General features: G+C 41.0%; 1 protein-coding gene across 1 annotated transcript in view; it reads right to left on the bottom strand.

Annotated features, from left to right (window-relative positions):
* Nucleotides 1-17,242, bottom strand: part of ulk1b (unc-51 like autophagy activating kinase 1) — a 39,321-nt gene that overhangs the window by 5,654 nt on the left and 16,425 nt on the right. The window contains exons 7-25 of the mRNA XM_084047702.1: nucleotides 16,061-16,134; nucleotides 15,727-15,828; nucleotides 14,285-14,343; nucleotides 13,279-13,361; nucleotides 12,544-12,594; nucleotides 11,733-11,824; nucleotides 11,230-11,395; nucleotides 10,033-10,087; nucleotides 9,711-9,797; nucleotides 8,897-9,040; nucleotides 7,708-7,862; nucleotides 6,509-6,586; nucleotides 5,441-5,688; nucleotides 4,794-4,966; nucleotides 4,326-4,444; nucleotides 3,267-3,392; nucleotides 2,334-2,521; nucleotides 1,612-1,811; nucleotides 247-365 (exon numbers count right to left, since the gene is read on the bottom strand). Of these exons, the coding sequence (XP_083903828.1) occupies nucleotides 247-365; nucleotides 1,612-1,811; nucleotides 2,334-2,521; nucleotides 3,267-3,392; nucleotides 4,326-4,444; nucleotides 4,794-4,966; nucleotides 5,441-5,688; nucleotides 6,509-6,586; nucleotides 7,708-7,862; nucleotides 8,897-9,040; nucleotides 9,711-9,797; nucleotides 10,033-10,087; nucleotides 11,230-11,395; nucleotides 11,733-11,824; nucleotides 12,544-12,594; nucleotides 13,279-13,361; nucleotides 14,285-14,343; nucleotides 15,727-15,828; nucleotides 16,061-16,134 (2,319 nt within the window). The remainder of the gene's footprint in view (nucleotides 1-246; nucleotides 366-1,611; nucleotides 1,812-2,333; nucleotides 2,522-3,266; nucleotides 3,393-4,325; nucleotides 4,445-4,793; nucleotides 4,967-5,440; nucleotides 5,689-6,508; nucleotides 6,587-7,707; nucleotides 7,863-8,896; nucleotides 9,041-9,710; nucleotides 9,798-10,032; nucleotides 10,088-11,229; nucleotides 11,396-11,732; nucleotides 11,825-12,543; nucleotides 12,595-13,278; nucleotides 13,362-14,284; nucleotides 14,344-15,726; nucleotides 15,829-16,060; nucleotides 16,135-17,242) is intronic.

Here is a 17,242-nt window from a genome sequence, read left to right as displayed (position 1 = left end):
AATCTTTTGGATTTCTTTATCTTATTGAGATTTAGAGTAAATTAAAGTTGAGAGGGAGACGAAGAAGAAGAAATGTTCTGGTCGGGTTTGATTCTGGTCCCCACAGAGACTTTGTCTGGTTCTGGAGGTGAGTGTCTTAACCACTGCTACAGTACAAGTGCTTTCATGAATGCATTTAGTAAGACAACAGGATCCAATATCTAGATGCCATTACCATGAAACAGTGGTTTCTACTGAGTGAAGTACCTTGTTTGACGGTAGCTGAGGGGTAGAGTTTTCCCTGTTTGACCCGTTCCATGGCCATATGTAAGGCAGTGGATAAGAGCTCTGTAGTCTTGAGGTACAGCACTAGTTGTTCAGCATGACTAGGGGGGAGACACGAACACACACACACTTGAAACTACAGTACAGTATCTCAAACACACATTAAAGGTGTTTTGATTCGACTACACATTCAGCTGCACTCATATTATTGTCTTGATAAAATTACAGTGGAAGACATTCTCACACATCAGAATGACCTAAATGACCTAAATAATATGCAGCAATATTTTATTTTCGCTTCACCAGCATGAAGATGACAAGTCCATTCCAACCGCTACGCTACATACTGTATTTCTTTCTATGCATGTTAGAGTCATTAATGGCTCTAAAATGTTATGATTTGCCTATGGGTACAAGTTATTGTTTGCCTATGACCATAAAGTCATGATTTGCCATTGTAAGCACTTGTATTGTTGAACACTGGGTGCGGAATTGGGGCACAAGTGCATATAGGTAAGCTAACATAAACAGGAGGTAGGTGCTGCTTGATAGGGAGGCATGCCGTTTTTAACTATGCAAAGGCTGTCATTTCATGACTTCATTTTAGTTTGCCCTGAGTATTTGTGTCCTATGTCGTGGACTTCCCTGGAAATGGACTCGAGTCATGCATCAAACGTAAGACAACATGAGTTTTCAAATAAAACATTTTTTGTATATTTTTTTTTTTGTATATTTTTGTATCCTTGGTGTCCCTACCAAATCCCTAGAAGAATTCAAAAACAGTCAAAATAGATGATCAACAAGCACACAGCACGTCCCATCGTGACCTACTGTGAGGTTGTAGATCATCTATTTTCACCATTTGTCATACGACAAAGCATATAGGGCATAAGCGGTTAATGCATGCATGTACCACAGCGTAGCCCCAGTAGAAGCCCCCTGGCTTCTGAACAGCAATAGTCACTACATGTCGGGCAGAGACCTTGTATCTCCATGTTTCAACTTTTTGTAAATTAATGTCCTACTTCATCATACAAGAGTGTTGCTCTAAAGTAGTGAAAATAGAAGATCTTGAAGTGACGTGCTGTGAGCTTGTAGATCGTCTATTTTCACCATCTTAATCCATTAAGACCGGAAACACATCTGTGTCATTTTAAGATTTATTTGGCTATTCAAAAATAGCAGATATACAAGTTCATAGAGCGGCACCGAGTACCGTGCTATGAGCTTGTAGATCTGCTATTTTTGAAAAATTGTGAAAATGTGTGCAAATCTTTGAATGTATATATATTTTTAAAGCGAACATTTGTAACTCAACTATTTGTAGCTAGAATGGTCTTACTGTACCTCCACTCTCGGCTAAGCGAGCTTATTTGGTCTGCAACTAGACTCTGCTGTTGGAGGAGGGAGGCATGAGAGGATTCATCCTGCTCCCCTTCAGTGAGCTCAGTCCCAGCTACAGTCCCCCGGACTGCAGCCACCTCCATCAGACAACGAGCAAAGTCCAGCGTGAAGCGCAACCTCTGAAGAGTGTCAGTATGTTCCTGCTGCACTCCCAAGAGAAGGACAGACAGAGAGAGAATTAAGACCAGGGCTGGGCGATATAGACAAAATCAAATATCACAATATTTTTGTACAAATATTTTGATATTGAAAAAATCTAGCAACAATTACACATCTACAAGCTCACAATGCATCGCGATGTGACGTGTTTTGAGCTTGTAGATATATATTTTTTAACATTATAGGTCTTGAACGGTCTTGAACCAAGAAAAGACAACACTTGTGCTATATCACAATATTTCAACATCCCAAATCACAATATAGGTAGAGTAAATATATCGCCCAGCATTTATCTGGCTACGTTGTTGCTACTGGCTGTATTGTTGTGACAAATAAAATAACTTTCATTCACTCCAAGACAACAATGTTTCTGCAACACAGGAAATAGTGAATAACGGGACATCACATCTTTTTTTGCCGTGATGCGCAAAGAAAATGTGTGGACGGAATTCAGACGTGACCGCCCCATAAACCCTTTCTCAGTATTTTCCAAACCCCGTTCTCACCTCCATCAGAGTCTCCTCAGGCAGCTCAGGAGCCTCAAAAGTCACAGGACCTCCCCCCATGTTGACTGTGATGGGGTCAGTGAAGCTATAGCGAGGACTGGAGGGAGCTTCGAAGCCATCCAGGTAGGTCCCTGTCTGGGCATATCGGCTGGTGAAGGAGCCCGCTGGGCTCGCGGAACTAGATGAGCCTGAAGAAGACGAGGGAGAGAATGAAAGGGAAAGGGAAATAAGAATGAGTTCTCACATATTTAATATGTGAGAACATATGTTAATCTAACTCTGAGTGCAAAAATGGACCCATAAGATTGTCGTTATTGTAATGTCCCTCTTATCTTCTGTCTTTTTCTGTGAATTTGTGTAACTTATCAGTCTCTTGGACAGTTCATTCTTGAAAAAAAGACCTACATCTCAATGTTGTTACTGGTTAAATAAAGGTTTAAAAATGTATGAGGCCCTGTATTGCTGTATTGCTGTTAGTGACATGGCAGAACATGTCACTAACAATGACGACTTCACCCATTTTCAACCATCTTCATATAACTGGTCCTCACTAATGCTCATTATAATATTTGTCTACTCGGTCTGTGTCTCAGTGGAGGGCTATGGACAGTTCAGAAACCTGCCTACCAGTGACATCATCGATGGGGAATTCAAGATAATAGAAACTGTAGGCTTTCTATTCCTGGAAAGTTAGATGCTATAATAGAAGCCGTTGTTCTTGCGTTAAAAAACAAAACAAAAAACTGCCCAACGATGATGTCACTGGTAGGCGGGTGTCTGAAGTGTCCACAGCCCTCCTATGAGACACAGAGTAGAAATAAATGGTACCATTTTATCATGAGCATTTGTGATGACCAATCATATGAAGATAGGTTGAAAATGGGTGAAGTCATCCTTTAAAAGGTTTGATTTCACCTGAATTGGAAGTTTTACCTGAAAACTTCCTGTGACGGGAGGTATGAGGCGGAGTACTGCTACTGGGAGGTGAGCCCACAGTGAAAACTACCTGTGGTGGGCTACTGGAGCCTGCAAACATACCTCCACCACCACTTGGAGGCGCTAGGGGACAGAGGAGGAACAAAGACAGAGGATGTTGGTTGAGAGAGAAATTCATGCATTAATGAATGAATAGCAGATATACAATGATGTTTACTCTCCTTTATTATGGGAAAATATGAATAACCAAACAGGGTGAAGTGTTGACAATTTATTAAAGAAACAGCATTGCAGCATCATAGCCTCATACCTAGTCTAGTTGTAGACCAAATAAGCTTGCTTAGCCAAGAGTGGAGGTAAGAAATGCAGAGGCCCAGGTGTCAGGTAGGTCACCTACTAAGTGACTCTGCCTGAAGCTCATAAGATCAATATCTTTCCTAGCTAAGCGGGGATCTTCGGTGAATTTGGTTTCCTACATGCTGCCGGTGCCATGTTAGAACAACTGTTACTATAGTCAGTTTGGGAAATAAATTAGTGGAGTACATGGCTGATAAGGTGGTCAACTGTCACAAACCACAATCCATGGGTACCACTGGTACCGTGTAAGTAAGTAACACTGGCACCCTTGACAGTTAATCACAACCAGCCAAGTATAATTTACTATTTAACCCATTAAGACCGCGAACGCATCTGTGTCATTTTAAGATTTCTTTGGCTATTCAAAAATAGCAGATATACAAGCTCATAGCGCGGCACCAAGTGCTGCGCTATGAGCTTGTAGATCTGCTATTTCTTTTTAATCGTGAAATCTTTTGCAAATCTTTGAATATATATATATTTTTAAAGCGTTAGGATTTAGAAAACATTTTTAGAATCCGCCTCAGGTCTTAATGGGTTAAGCTTTTAGCCGACGCTCTTATCCAGAGCAACTTGCTAGTGGTAAACAACAACAGGGCAAATGATCACATAAGTAGAGCGCAAAGAAAACAATGTAGTTCTTCGAAGAAACTAGGATACTAGGTAAATATCAAAACGACATGCCATTTACATGATTACCTGCTATATCTATGGCTCTGGAGGCGAGGTTCTCACTACTGCCTCGGTCAGCTATAGGCGCAGTTGTTCCGAAAGCAGCCATCAGCAGCATGTCCGAGAGACGACCTGTGCTCTCAGATCTGTCCGACGTAAAGAGAGGAGGTGACAGAGGAGGTCAGGAAGAAAATACATTGAAAATACAATTTCAAAACAATTTCTCTCCGAAAAAGCATGTAAAAAGTTACACATGTCACTAAATAATAGCTACAGTATATTTTCTTTACAAACTGACAAGGTAATATGAAATAGAGCCATCAGATAAGGAAAAAACACAATGTAATATACAACTCAAAGCAGAAGATCAAATACTACTAGAAGATAAGAATTACAGTCTACCCACCCAAACTGCTCCTAGTTTGATTCCAGGACACCGTCCCCGATTTGAACACCAGAGAAACATGGATGTAAAATAAGAATACAGCGTCCTACCTTCCAAAGCATGGCCTGGCCGGGCTTGCCGGTGTGGGTGCCTGGTGTCCTTGGTCTCTGGGCTCCGCTGAGGCTGGCCTACTGCCAGAGGGGCCTAAGAAACCTGGCTGGGTCAGTAAGGCCATCAGGTTCGTGGAGCTGGGCGGCTTCGGGAATTCAAATGGGGGGATCGTCTGGAAAATATGGAGAAGAGAGTTGGAAAAGTGTTCCAGAAATGGGTCGTTTCACATCACTTGGCCGCTAATTCATTAAAATCTTTAAAAACTTACCTGCATAATTGAATATTAAAGATAATTGTGTGGTTAAGAAGGTTTTTATTTTATTTTATTTATTACGTTCATAAATCAAACCAGGGTCTATTTTTGGCTAGACTTTTCAAACCAATTGTCTATTTTGGTGAAGAAAGATTTAGTGTAGAGTGCCATTTTTCTCTTTTCTTCTTCTCTGGTACCATTCATTAACATGTTTAATTAAATATGCTTCAACAAAATATAATTTCATTTGACTAGTCTTGCATTATGCAAGGACACACACAAATACACAAATACACACACACACACACACACACACACACACACACACACACACACGCACGCGCCCCAACACTCACACATGTGCCCACACTCACACACACACACAAGGCTCACCCGAGAAGGAGAGCCCAGGATTGTGGGGAGGGGGCTGCGCTGCATTAGCTCGCTGAGCCTGGGAGAGGAGTGCAGAGGACGTAGAGCCATGAGGCCTGCCTGGGAAGTCACCACTGGATCCGAGTGCTGCTTCCTGATCTTCTGCCTGGCACCAGCGCTGGTGAACTCCAACAGGCAGGGGGCACTGTGGAGCCGCGTGCCCAGTCCTGCCTGCTGAGGAGCAGGCAGGGGGTCCGGGCACTGCAAAGCTGACGAGAGAAAATATCGGGATTATCACCAACGGAAACGATAACGAAAAGAGGAGCATCTTGTGTACTCTGCAACACAGTCTTAATGAAGTAATTGCACATGTGTCACTCGGTTTATCTTTAAAAAGATCACCAGCACTCACTTGGTCCTTTTAGGATCTCTTATTTATTGAAAAGACCCTGCAGCAGATCAAACACGACGGACTTAAGAGATCCTAAAAGGACCAAGTGAGTGCTGGTGATCTGGTTTCTGCCAGAAAAGTGCACCCGATAAACGTGGATTGTGAACTATTCAACTGACGAGTGCTTGCATTCTCTTTTTTCCAGTCACTTGGTTTATCAAATAGTAGTGCATCTTAAAAACAAACAAAACAAAAAAACACAATCCTGCAGTGCACACAGAAAAACGCAGGGCAGGGTTGTTTTTTTGAAGATACGCTACGGTTTGATACACTGTTCAATGGCATGTGTGCAATTACGTAATTATTATAACTGTATAGCAGAGTACACAGGATGCCCCAGTTTTGTAAAATAGTCATGTAATCGAAATAATGGGAAAATGGTCACATGTTATGGGAAAAAAGTCGATAGTCATTAAGAATAGTCAAGTCATTCAATTGTGGGAAGACAACTCCCAAGACTGAACAGCAAAGTTGCTGTTGTTTATATCTTTCATATCTACATTTTATAATGTAGATTTTCTCGGCACCCCTGCCCCACCAACACTGTGTGTAAAGTGCAGGCACATTAGTCTGTTAGGGAAAGTTTACAGTTGACAAGTCGACTCTAAACTTGTGAGGAAGGAGAGAAGGGTTCTCACCTCCACCCAGTGACCCCCCATTGCCTGTGTCTGTGCCCATCTGGCACGCACGTCCAGGCAGCTCAGGGATGGTGCCAACTTGAGACACAAAAGAGAAGAACGAAGGTGGGTGAGGCGAAGTGTGGTGAGTTGGAGAGAAAAGAGAGGAAGAACATATTATGTGACCCATTGGGTCAGGTTCACAAACATGAATTGGCTTAATTAAACACACCACACACCACAGGAAGCTGCTGCTGAATGTTCACCGACTCTGTATGATTAGACACGCATCCATATACATTTTTCCACTCTACTTAATTCTGGATGGGACATTTGTTTTTGACCTCTTTTTCTCTATCTCTATTTTTCTTCACTTTCCTGAAAACTACAATGATGGAGTTTGTATGAAAAAATATATTCCACCCACTTCTTTACACCAGTAAATCTTATGATGTGACAAACCTTATTTCTTATATGATTATTAGGTGCCAATATCTTCCTGTTGAACAGGTTCAAACCAGCCCTCTGAACCCGAATGAAAATGACTTCCCATCAGACCGGCCGGATAGGACCAGTCTCTTCTGATTGAGGTCTTTAGAGTAGGCATTCAGCCTGATTTTGCAATCATTCCAATTATAATTAGCATCCATGTATTATGGATTTAATTAGTGGACTAATGACTTATGACTGTCAAATTGGTATGTAAAATTACCCACTGGCTCTGCAATTACAGATCAACTATCTCAAATTAAGACGTGATTTTCTGCAGACTTTAGGTCCTCTTAGACACAGAGCCATGATTTTGGTACTTTTTCTGTTGGTTTGTTTGTTTACCTTTGTCTAAGGAGTTGTCATTAATTCTGTAGACCACCCGATGTGGTTAAAATGTGCAAGGATGTCTAGCCTGTGTATTTTCTCTTTCCCGTTATACCGCCATACCGCCCCAGGCCTAGTTGTGAAGCATGTGTCCATTTAGGGAGAGAGGTCCTTTGGTAAGCTGTTGGATGTGTCCACAGAAATACAGCTTTTTTTAACATCTAAATGAACGGTTACATTTTGTTTAATTAACAACTAACTTTACAATGAATACCCAATGATCGTTATCTAGGACAAAATAAGCCTGTGGCACTCCAACTTTAAATATCCCTTAAAACCAAACGCCACTATTCATGTTTGTGAAACTGACCCAAAAAGTGAGCTTTTATCAACATGGGTATTACCTTGTGGGGGTAGTTGAAAGGGTCTGGTCCCTCCCACAGACAGCCTGCGACAGACTGGGGTTGTGGCCACTCCTTGACTGTAGGGAGGGGATGGCCCGGTTCTTACAAAGCCCAAAGAGCCTCCACTGCTGCAGCGGTGCACAGGTGCTGACTGCCTATAAAGAGATAAAACACAAGGCAAAGTCACCAACTCTGTAAAATGACCCTGGAAAAAAACTAGTAGGTGAAACTAGATACAATTCAATATACGGTACGTGACTTATTCCTGATTTCACAAGACAGGGTTACGTGGCTACATGGACCTTGGGCTTCATGTGGCCAGTCTATTACGCCAGTCATCTATGGCATATCTATGATGTATAACTCCATATTTGGGCAAGGTTTCAGGCCGATCTGATTGCCATTCATTTACATTACAGAATTAGCGTTAATTATATAAAGCGTAATTTCTGGAGGTACTTCCTTGGCCTACTGGCAAATTTGGAGCTGATCGATCGGTCCAGTGGTTTGCGAGATTAGCCCCAGGCAAACAGACAAAAAAGAAAAGACAAGACAGATCCATTTGTAGACATCTCATAATTGTTACAGAGCCATGCCATGATAAAATAGCTGATCTACAAACTTGTGTGTCACAGTTGTGAGCTTGTAGATCTACAATTTTGGCAAGCGACACCGTCATAGACAGAGTATAGATTTAACATTTAGCTATTAAAATTAAAACAAGGTGTCCCATTATAGTAAAATAATGAAGCAGAAGTGAACTCTGCCAAGGCCGTTATTGTCCAACATGGGAATGCCAAATTGTGCATTATCATGTTACAGTTTGTTTATTATCACTGTAACGGTTACAGGCATTGGTTTAGATGGTCAAACGGTTGACCGGAACTATGTTTCAAGTGTTCCGATATCCCTATATTAACTCCTAATTGATATAGTGTGAGCCAAGCCATGGCTTATCGCTCATAGTTTTGTACTAAACACCGTTGGAGCTATGAGCCATGGCTTGGCTTACACAGTCTAAATTAGGCTTAATGGAAGACACCTGTTAGCCAATAAGAAATGAGTATGTTCTGTGGAAATGGTATACAATATATAACATTACTATTTTATTTAATTTAGTGGAGTTAGTAGGCTGTTTGGATACTTTCTAATTGAGCGTTTGTGTGTGCGAACATATGTCTATACAGACCGTGGCGATTCATCCGATTTAGGAGAATGGAGGTTCTGCTCAATGCGCTGGTAGTTCTGGACCTGAGTGGGAACTGGGATAGGTACAGACTGGCCATAGTTGCCATAGCTACCACCATAGTTGCTGGCTGAGGCCTCACCGGGTCTACCAACGAGAGAGAAGGACAGAAACAAAGTGGACATACTGAACACAGCACATTTTTCAGTACACTTTTGAAATGGCTAAACCCAATTGGAACAAAACCCCTTGTGAGCACACACTGTAGTGTGTGTAGTGCATGCTACCAAAGGGATAATGCATTGTGACAGGGGAATGCAATTTTTGCCACGCATAAATTGCTGCAGGTTGAAACTTTTGAGTTTCAACTGTTGATTTAATTGAACTCTGATGCTGCGCTCATAATAGTGGCAAAAAAAAGCTACAATGCTGCCGAGTCGCCATTAAACTGTTGCTCAAGCCGCAATGCGTAAAATAAAAAGGGTAGGGTTAAATAGCACAGGGAACTGGTTAAATGTGTCTTCCTTTTACAGAACAGAGCAGGAATTGTGGGGAGAGAGAAGGGGAGTGGAAATGGTGAAAGAAAAACACGAGATTGATTGACACTTCACTGCGTCATTGGAGCTCTGACAAAAGATGAATGGAGCTCATCTGTTTTTGTAGCGCCGGGAGTCAGTTTGTAGCTTCATATCACTGGCTTCCATTGAAAATTACTTGTAGCCAGTTGCTCTGTCGCCGCTCGTTTGAAGGCATCATTAGAGTGTAAAAATGGACCCAAACACTGTGTATATGGTTGTGTACACTGTGCTGCTGTTACCTGAGAGGATTAGAAGAGCCACTGAAGGAAGGGGAGTGTGGTGGTGTCCTGGCTTGGCTACACAGACCAGCAGAGGCCAGCAGAGAGCTGATAATGGAAAGAAATTGCGTTTTCCACCAGTTTTTGACCAGCTATGTTATGTGCTTCAATAAAAAAATATGATCAATATTACCACAAACAAATGTTGATGTTTGTTGCTGACAGTTCAGTCTCTCTCCAATAATTATTATGTTGTACAGATTTAGTTCACATTTACATCACTATAAAACAAGTCGGTACATCAGTGCAGACGATGGCAAACTCTTACTACCAAATGACTTACCCACTATTCATCAGGCTGTCCTGCAGCGCTTTGCTCTCACAGGTCAGTTCACCTGCTGCAAACCCATGGAAACAATTCACTTTAAAAACTGTACGAAGAGCCATGTCTAACAGTCAGAAGAGCCATGTATAGTTTCAATGGATCCACAGCTCCTGTCATTGTTGCTATAATAATACACATACTAATGATCATAAGGTATATTAATGAATGAATTAAGTCTGAAGTCTAAGCTCTTCAGTTGGGGAATTTGAAAACCTATGGTCCAGTACAGCAAAAGCCTGCTGAACTTTGCTGAACTTCAGTCTTTACCTTTAAGGTCCCATATAGTCTTACCTTAAAAAAAGGTCCCCATGATCAAAATGCATTTTGTTTTCTATGTTGTACATTGTTTTTGCAATCAGAGGGAAAACAGTGAAAATGTGAAATCTCTCACTAGTGCCGTTTTCAGCAGCAGCAAAAAAAAAATCCCTGTTTTACAAGGCATGTATAATTTGAGTTTGAATATTGATAGGAGCTTCCCAGGAATGAGGTTAATAGAATCACGGATATAGCCACGCCAGGGCAAGTTAGAACTCAACTGAAGTTGAAGGTAATATTGGAGTTAGGTAAGCTTGGAGTAAAATAACTGGACTATCTGCAGTGTTGCTACCAGCAGTATTGTATATCAACTAAAACCTCAGTTAATATAAAATGACCAGTACATTTGTATTGTTCCTGGTTGCCAGCCAGTCACTGCACAGCCTCTCAAACAGAAGGCTATGATGAATTGAGGTTCATCTCTTTTTGGTCAATTTCATCATCCTCTCCTAAATCCACCATCCATGGATGTGCAGAACACATTTTACACCAGACAGTATAGAAAACCAGAGACTATACAATTCTGTGGATTGTGGATTAAACTTGTTCCCAGGTTTTCTTGCATAACTAATAAGCAGTTACAACTGAAATGGCATCGAGTTAGATGAGCAGAAAGAAGCTGTGGTACCAGAGAAAAATGTACAAAAATCAAATAGAGATGTTTTCAGTGTAAATAATACTACAGGTGTGTTTAATAGATAACCATAAGGAATGGTCCAAACATGACTAAAATGCTAAAATATAGGACCTTTAGAAGGCATCAAGTCAAAAGAACAACAACCCGTTTGACACTGATGCATAAGGCTGCAAGTAGTGTACAGTGTGAAATAAGACTCTTACTGGGGAAGTGTGCAGGCACCATGACAAAGTCATCTGTGTCGCATGAGGACGAGTTCTTGCTGCTACCAGCGCCGCCAGAGGAGTCCTTCAAGAGGAAACCCGTTGCCTCCTGGGTGGGGGAGGGCAGAGCCTTGGCACGCAGCTGCTGAACTTCAGCCAGGGACTGCTGCAGGAGGAAATGATGACGCGTAGACAGAGGGTGAGAGAGAGAGAAAGAGAGAGAGAGAAAGAAAGAAAATTCAGTGACTTTGATGCTTGACTCTTTTTTTTTTACTGCAATTATAATGAAACATTATGCTGTGTTGACCTTCTTATCACGTTTTGGCACATCATCGTGATAACACAGAGGCCCCTTGCACTCATAGGTTATGAGCTACTTACTAGACGCACACGTGCAAGCAACCGCGCACACGCAGTAAAATCGGGGGTGTTGTATTAACTCTGACAGTCAAATAACACCCCAGATAATACACACAGTTGTTAGACCACAAAGGTAAACAAACCGGTGGTGAGGCAAGGTGGGAGGTGGAGGAACTGCTACAAGAACTGGCTGATGCAGAGCTTGGGAAGCATGTCATCGTCACGGTTGGAGTTGCTGAGGAGAACACAGAAGCAGGCACATGTGCACATGCACGTACTCAAATTATTGCTCATCTTTGGACTATTTGGACAGGTAAAGAAACTCAATGTTAAGTCCTCTTAAAGTCCCTTAAACAGCATATCAATACGTCAATGCCACCTATAAACCTTGTGGCCTGAAAAAGCTAAACATTAAATACACGGCATGGTTTAATAGACGTTTGGCTCAAGCCCTCCAGACCATAACCGCTTCTATTGATATCTATGTTCATTCAAGCGTCATGCACACATCATGCAGGTTTTAACAAGGCAAAGCCAACTCGCACATTTCACTTCACTCATTGTGGCCTGGCAAGGCTCGACAGACATTTGCTTTGGCTGGCAAAGACCAACACGATTGGATCAGCCTTTAAAGTTTCACTGGATAACTTTACTCACTGCCGGTGGTAGATGGAAGTTCACACCGTTTAGTTGGCTGCATTCTGTCACAAATGTTACCCATTCTACCCCCCAACAGATGGTGACCTTCCGGATATACAGTATATTGAAACATTTGGAGTATTATCAAATATTTCGAGTGCGAATATTGGCAGATGCCTTGTTAGTGCACTGAGTGCAGGCAATCATAATATGGCTAAGTTGTAGGTGTTTTCTGAAACACATCTCCAGCCTTTTTACCACATATCTGACCAAATGGACCTTAGTAAGTATTGACTGTTAGATAGTTTGACTCACTCTTTCTCATGGATGTGCTGGCTTCCAGGAAAGGATGACTAAAGAACTCATCTGGAAAGAAGTAAAGAAAAAAATAATATTTAATGATCAATGGTACCGTTCCAATATCCTAACAGTATGCTGTCTTACAGAATGCGCAATATTGCTCAGTATGTTCATAGACAGGGGAGTGTATGCTAATATACAATATGCTATATGCAATATCATGGCGTAAATCATAAGTACATTTGGGAACTAAAACATCCTGAAACTTCAGAACAATGTTGTGCCTCAAAGAAACTTGGATACCAGATAAACAATGAACCTTGCATCTGTCTAAACAACATGCAAGTAACATTCTTAACATTTGTGGTCAAGAGAAAAACAAGTCTAAGTAAGTAACCCACAATATTGTTGTGTGCCAGCTTTGCAAAAAGCTATCATCCATTCACAAACTGTAACTTATTTGTATACCGTTTGCTCCAGATTCATGTTCACATATCCCCTTCAACACACAACTCCCTTCTCAAAACCCCACACATCATTTAGGAACTTGGATATATTTCCAGGTTGCGCTCACTGTAGTCACTCTAGACAAGACTTACAGGTTAACCACTTCTTTGTACGCCAAACAGACGATCTACAAGCTCACAACGCGCTGCATTGCGAGTCAACACATGTTGTGAGCTTGTCGACCTGTTTTTGGTATTTAAAAAAAAAATGTTTTGAACGATTAAAAAAAATGTAGCCCCTCACCGAAGTCCATGCGGTCCTTGTGATTTCTCTGCAGCAGTCCCAACAGCAGATGTCTCAAGTGGAACGACGTTTCTCTGGGGATGCTGGAGTTGAGCAAAAACATAGATTTGATACATGTTCCTCCACATACTGTACATGTAGCCGACTGTACTAGTGTGTGATACATACTGCAATACAACACTGTGTTATAAGGTTGGTGGTAAGAAGGCTATGTTTTGTTGTTGCTGTTACTACAATGACACCGGAATTTTACTCAGGGGAAAGTTTTATCATATTTTTTTCTTTTCTTCAATTGAGGTTCTATAATCTGACATCTTGTAAAATAATAATAATATGTTTGTTTTATATTTAAAACAGTTCATATTTATTTTACATGTCAGGGGAGTTAGATAGTTTGTTAGTTTTACTCTATTCGATTTGAAAACTTTAAATAACTACTACAACATAACTACTTTTATAACCACTTGAACCCTAGCGTCCCTATGCTGGGTATGTCATAATAACCAAACTTTTGGCAAAAATAGCAGATCTACGCTTCGTTATGGACGCATTGTCTACAGTACGGTTCTTTTCAAACTAAATAACTAAACTAAGCAAAAGTTGCATGATTAGCACAACATCCAGGAATGAGATCCATCCATTTTAAGTTTTGTGATAAGATGCTACATTTTAAAAGAGCTATAAAAGGGACCGAGTAGTGTTCAACAATAATGACCTTTTCACATGCGTTTCATTCACACAGTCGATCACACAGGGCTCTCACAGAGCAGAAAGCTCCACTACAGAACAAAATTATTTGAGTGAATAAAACAGCACAAAACTATTGTTAGTGTGGGAAATAAGCCAAATCATTATGACAGCTTTAAAAGTAAAAAGGACAATTTTTGGGGATTTTTCCGGAACACATTTTCCACAAAGTCCTTGTCAATGTTTGTAGATCCATCTTCAAATATAACATCAATTAGTCTTAATAGAAAAATCACATTGAAATGATGACAATACTTACTTGGGACTGAGATTCTTATTTTTCTCATAGAACAGCCGAAGGTCCTGCGGACTGCTGGCCTACAGAAGAGACACAGATAATGTGCATGAGATTTTGTTTTTGTGTATGAGTCCATGAATGTGGCTTTTACAAGTTACACATTATACATTATCTTGCAATAATGAAAGTGCACAGAGTGCACAAGACATTATGTGCAAGCAGACACTGTGTAAAGGCTATCGTAAGAGTAAGCAGAGCTTTAATGGGTGCCGTGGGCACCCATCTAGGTATCCAGATAATCCCCTCGAATAGTTTGTTAATAAAATAACATTGAAATGTTGAACAAATGATCATCTGGCTACACAAGACTATACTCTCAGTATCTTAAAGCAATGTTTCATAGTATAAGTCATATCAGCACAGATAAACAGTCCAGCCTTTGAACTCTCACATGATCTCAGAGAACAGTCACTGTGTACATTAGAGACAGACATCATTTTAAAAGAATGCTGCAGGGCCAGGAGAAAAGCATTGCATGGCTGCTAACCACTGCAAATCCCTGCATTAATACATTAATTTGTTTATTTAGTTAACATTTTTAGGGTCATCCGCATGAATGTTTACCGTCTCACAAATCGTGCTTTCCACACACGCCATGCATAGAGCTAGCCATGCATGCAATGTAAAGTTAACATAACTTCAAAAACATAAATCAAACATCAGCTGATGAACTGAGTTAGCCATCCCTATCTATGGTATAATGTGTCAGTTATAGCTGAGACGCAACACACTGTACTAGACCTAAAGCCACCGGCAAATCTATCCTCTCTGATATTCTCTCTCTTTCTTACCACTGAGGGAATGTTAAACTTAAAACCCACTCTTGCATAAATGCCATACATGAAGAGGTGAAACAGTAGCTAATAGCGCGTCTCAACATTCTTGCCCTGGATTGCATTGTGCATGTGTAAAGCCTCTCCCCTTTTTACCACAGATGAAGCAACTATGCCCAAATATGGAGTCCAGGTCAGTCTATGACGCAAGTACTATGATGTCCTATTGATGTCATCAGAGTACTCCATATATGGGGATTTGTGGTTTTATCTATATTTGTTTGTACCAGTCTGTCAGTCTGTGTCCCTGTTATGCCCATATACGGAGATCTCTGTATGTCTCTCTCTTTCTGCCTGTGTCCCTTTTACACTCATATACTGTATGGAGCCTCCAAACGTGTCGCTTCACGTCACGTTTCGCATCACGTTTCGCGCCACGTTTCGAGCTTGAAGATCTATGTGACGCTGTAGTATGATCAAGTAGGGCATTGATTTAAGAAAAAAACACAAACAGTTAAAATATGGAGATAAGAGGTTTCTGCCCAACAGCAACGATATCAAAAAGAACAAACACAGTAGGACTTGTTTGCACCAATCATCTACATCCCATGGATACAATGTGGTGCTCACCTGAAAGGGCGCCTTCCCAGTCAGACACTGAAATACGATGGTTCCGATGCTCCACAGGTCAGCTTTTGCGTCATAGTTCTGTGACATGATGACTTCAGGGGCCTGCATGGAAAAGAAAAAGGACAATGGTACGACCCTTCTTTCAGTTTGATGTCTGGAAGTTCTCATGATTCTGTGGTACACTTTATTGTTTTATCATCTGAGTGGGGTGAAAAACAATCAACAGGAAAATAATACAAGTACAGGTTTTCAAGGTGTTTTTCCAGTAATAACGCTAATGCATTATCGTGGCTGAAATTGTGATCAAATTGTAAGAAAAGATAAAAGTGCTCACCATGTACATAGGGGACCCACATAGCGTTGCTGCCATCATGTTATTCTGGAGATGCCTAGCAAAGCCAAAGTCAGCTGAAGAGAGGGAGGGAGGGGTGGGAGATGACAAATATAAAAGAGAAAACAAGAGAAAGAGAGAGGTTGCTTGAATACTTGATCAACAATTTTTTGAGGTACAAGCAGTACAAGCGAGTTAAAAACACACCAAATGGATACAACACAAAAAAGCCAAAAGCTTGTTTCCATTGTGGTCCATTTGATGTATGAAAAATACTATAAATACTATGTCTGTGACCGACAAGACTGCTGTGCTGAATCCAATGGCTGTTTAAGCGTTTAATGTAATATGACAGAGTAGCCTTACATACCTGAAAACCATACCTTAAATAATATACGGCACGGCAAGTTTATAAAACACACTTGAACAAACTAGGCAATTCAAAGTGCTTTACACAAAACATTATGTGTAAAGACATTCAATTAAAGTAACTAACATGCAACCTATCCTCTGATAACTGAACCATGAGCTTCACCACTCTTCTGTGTACATGTAAAGTTGTGCGTGGGGACAGGTTTCGACAGAGGCATGAGGCTTATAACACACTGCTGTGATCATGACTGATGCATGCCACAGTCTTCCCAATCCGACAGGGCAGCCAATGCCCACCGTGGAAAGAAATTACAGCCATACTCATATTAGTCCACTTCCAAGCAGCTCTCTGTGCTTCTCTCTCTACACTTCAACTTTTGCACAAAGGTCATCATTTGTAACTCAGACAAATGAGTTGAAATGAAATGTAACCCAACAGACCCATTAGTGTCCATTTGGGGACCTCAAGAGTTAAATGATCAGCACTGAGGATTTTACTGTTTGGGAATGTCCTGCCATTAAATGCAGGCATGCAAACAGCCCCGAGGTGAAAAAGGTGACAACATGTTGTTTTCTTTCGGGTCAGGTGTCGGTTCCGGCACAGGATTTGCGAGGAAATAAACCTTATTTGCAAGGTGAACATCCCTGTCGATCTATTGGTCGACATTGTGCTAGGCTCACATGTAGAAAATAACACAGGTGATACTGACAAAATTGGATGGGGCTTTTTGGCCGTTGTAGGAAATGCATTCGCATCAACTGGATTTCAGAACAATCCCCTTCACTGAGTGTGTAGAGATGATACATTTGTTT

This window comes from Gymnoscopelus microlampas, assembly GCF_963454915.1.
Source record: "Gymnoscopelus microlampas genome assembly, chromosome: 21".
Classification (NCBI taxonomy): Eukaryota; Metazoa; Chordata; class Actinopteri; order Myctophiformes; family Myctophidae; genus Gymnoscopelus; species Gymnoscopelus microlampas.
This window is presented reverse-complemented; position numbering and strand designations above follow the sequence as displayed.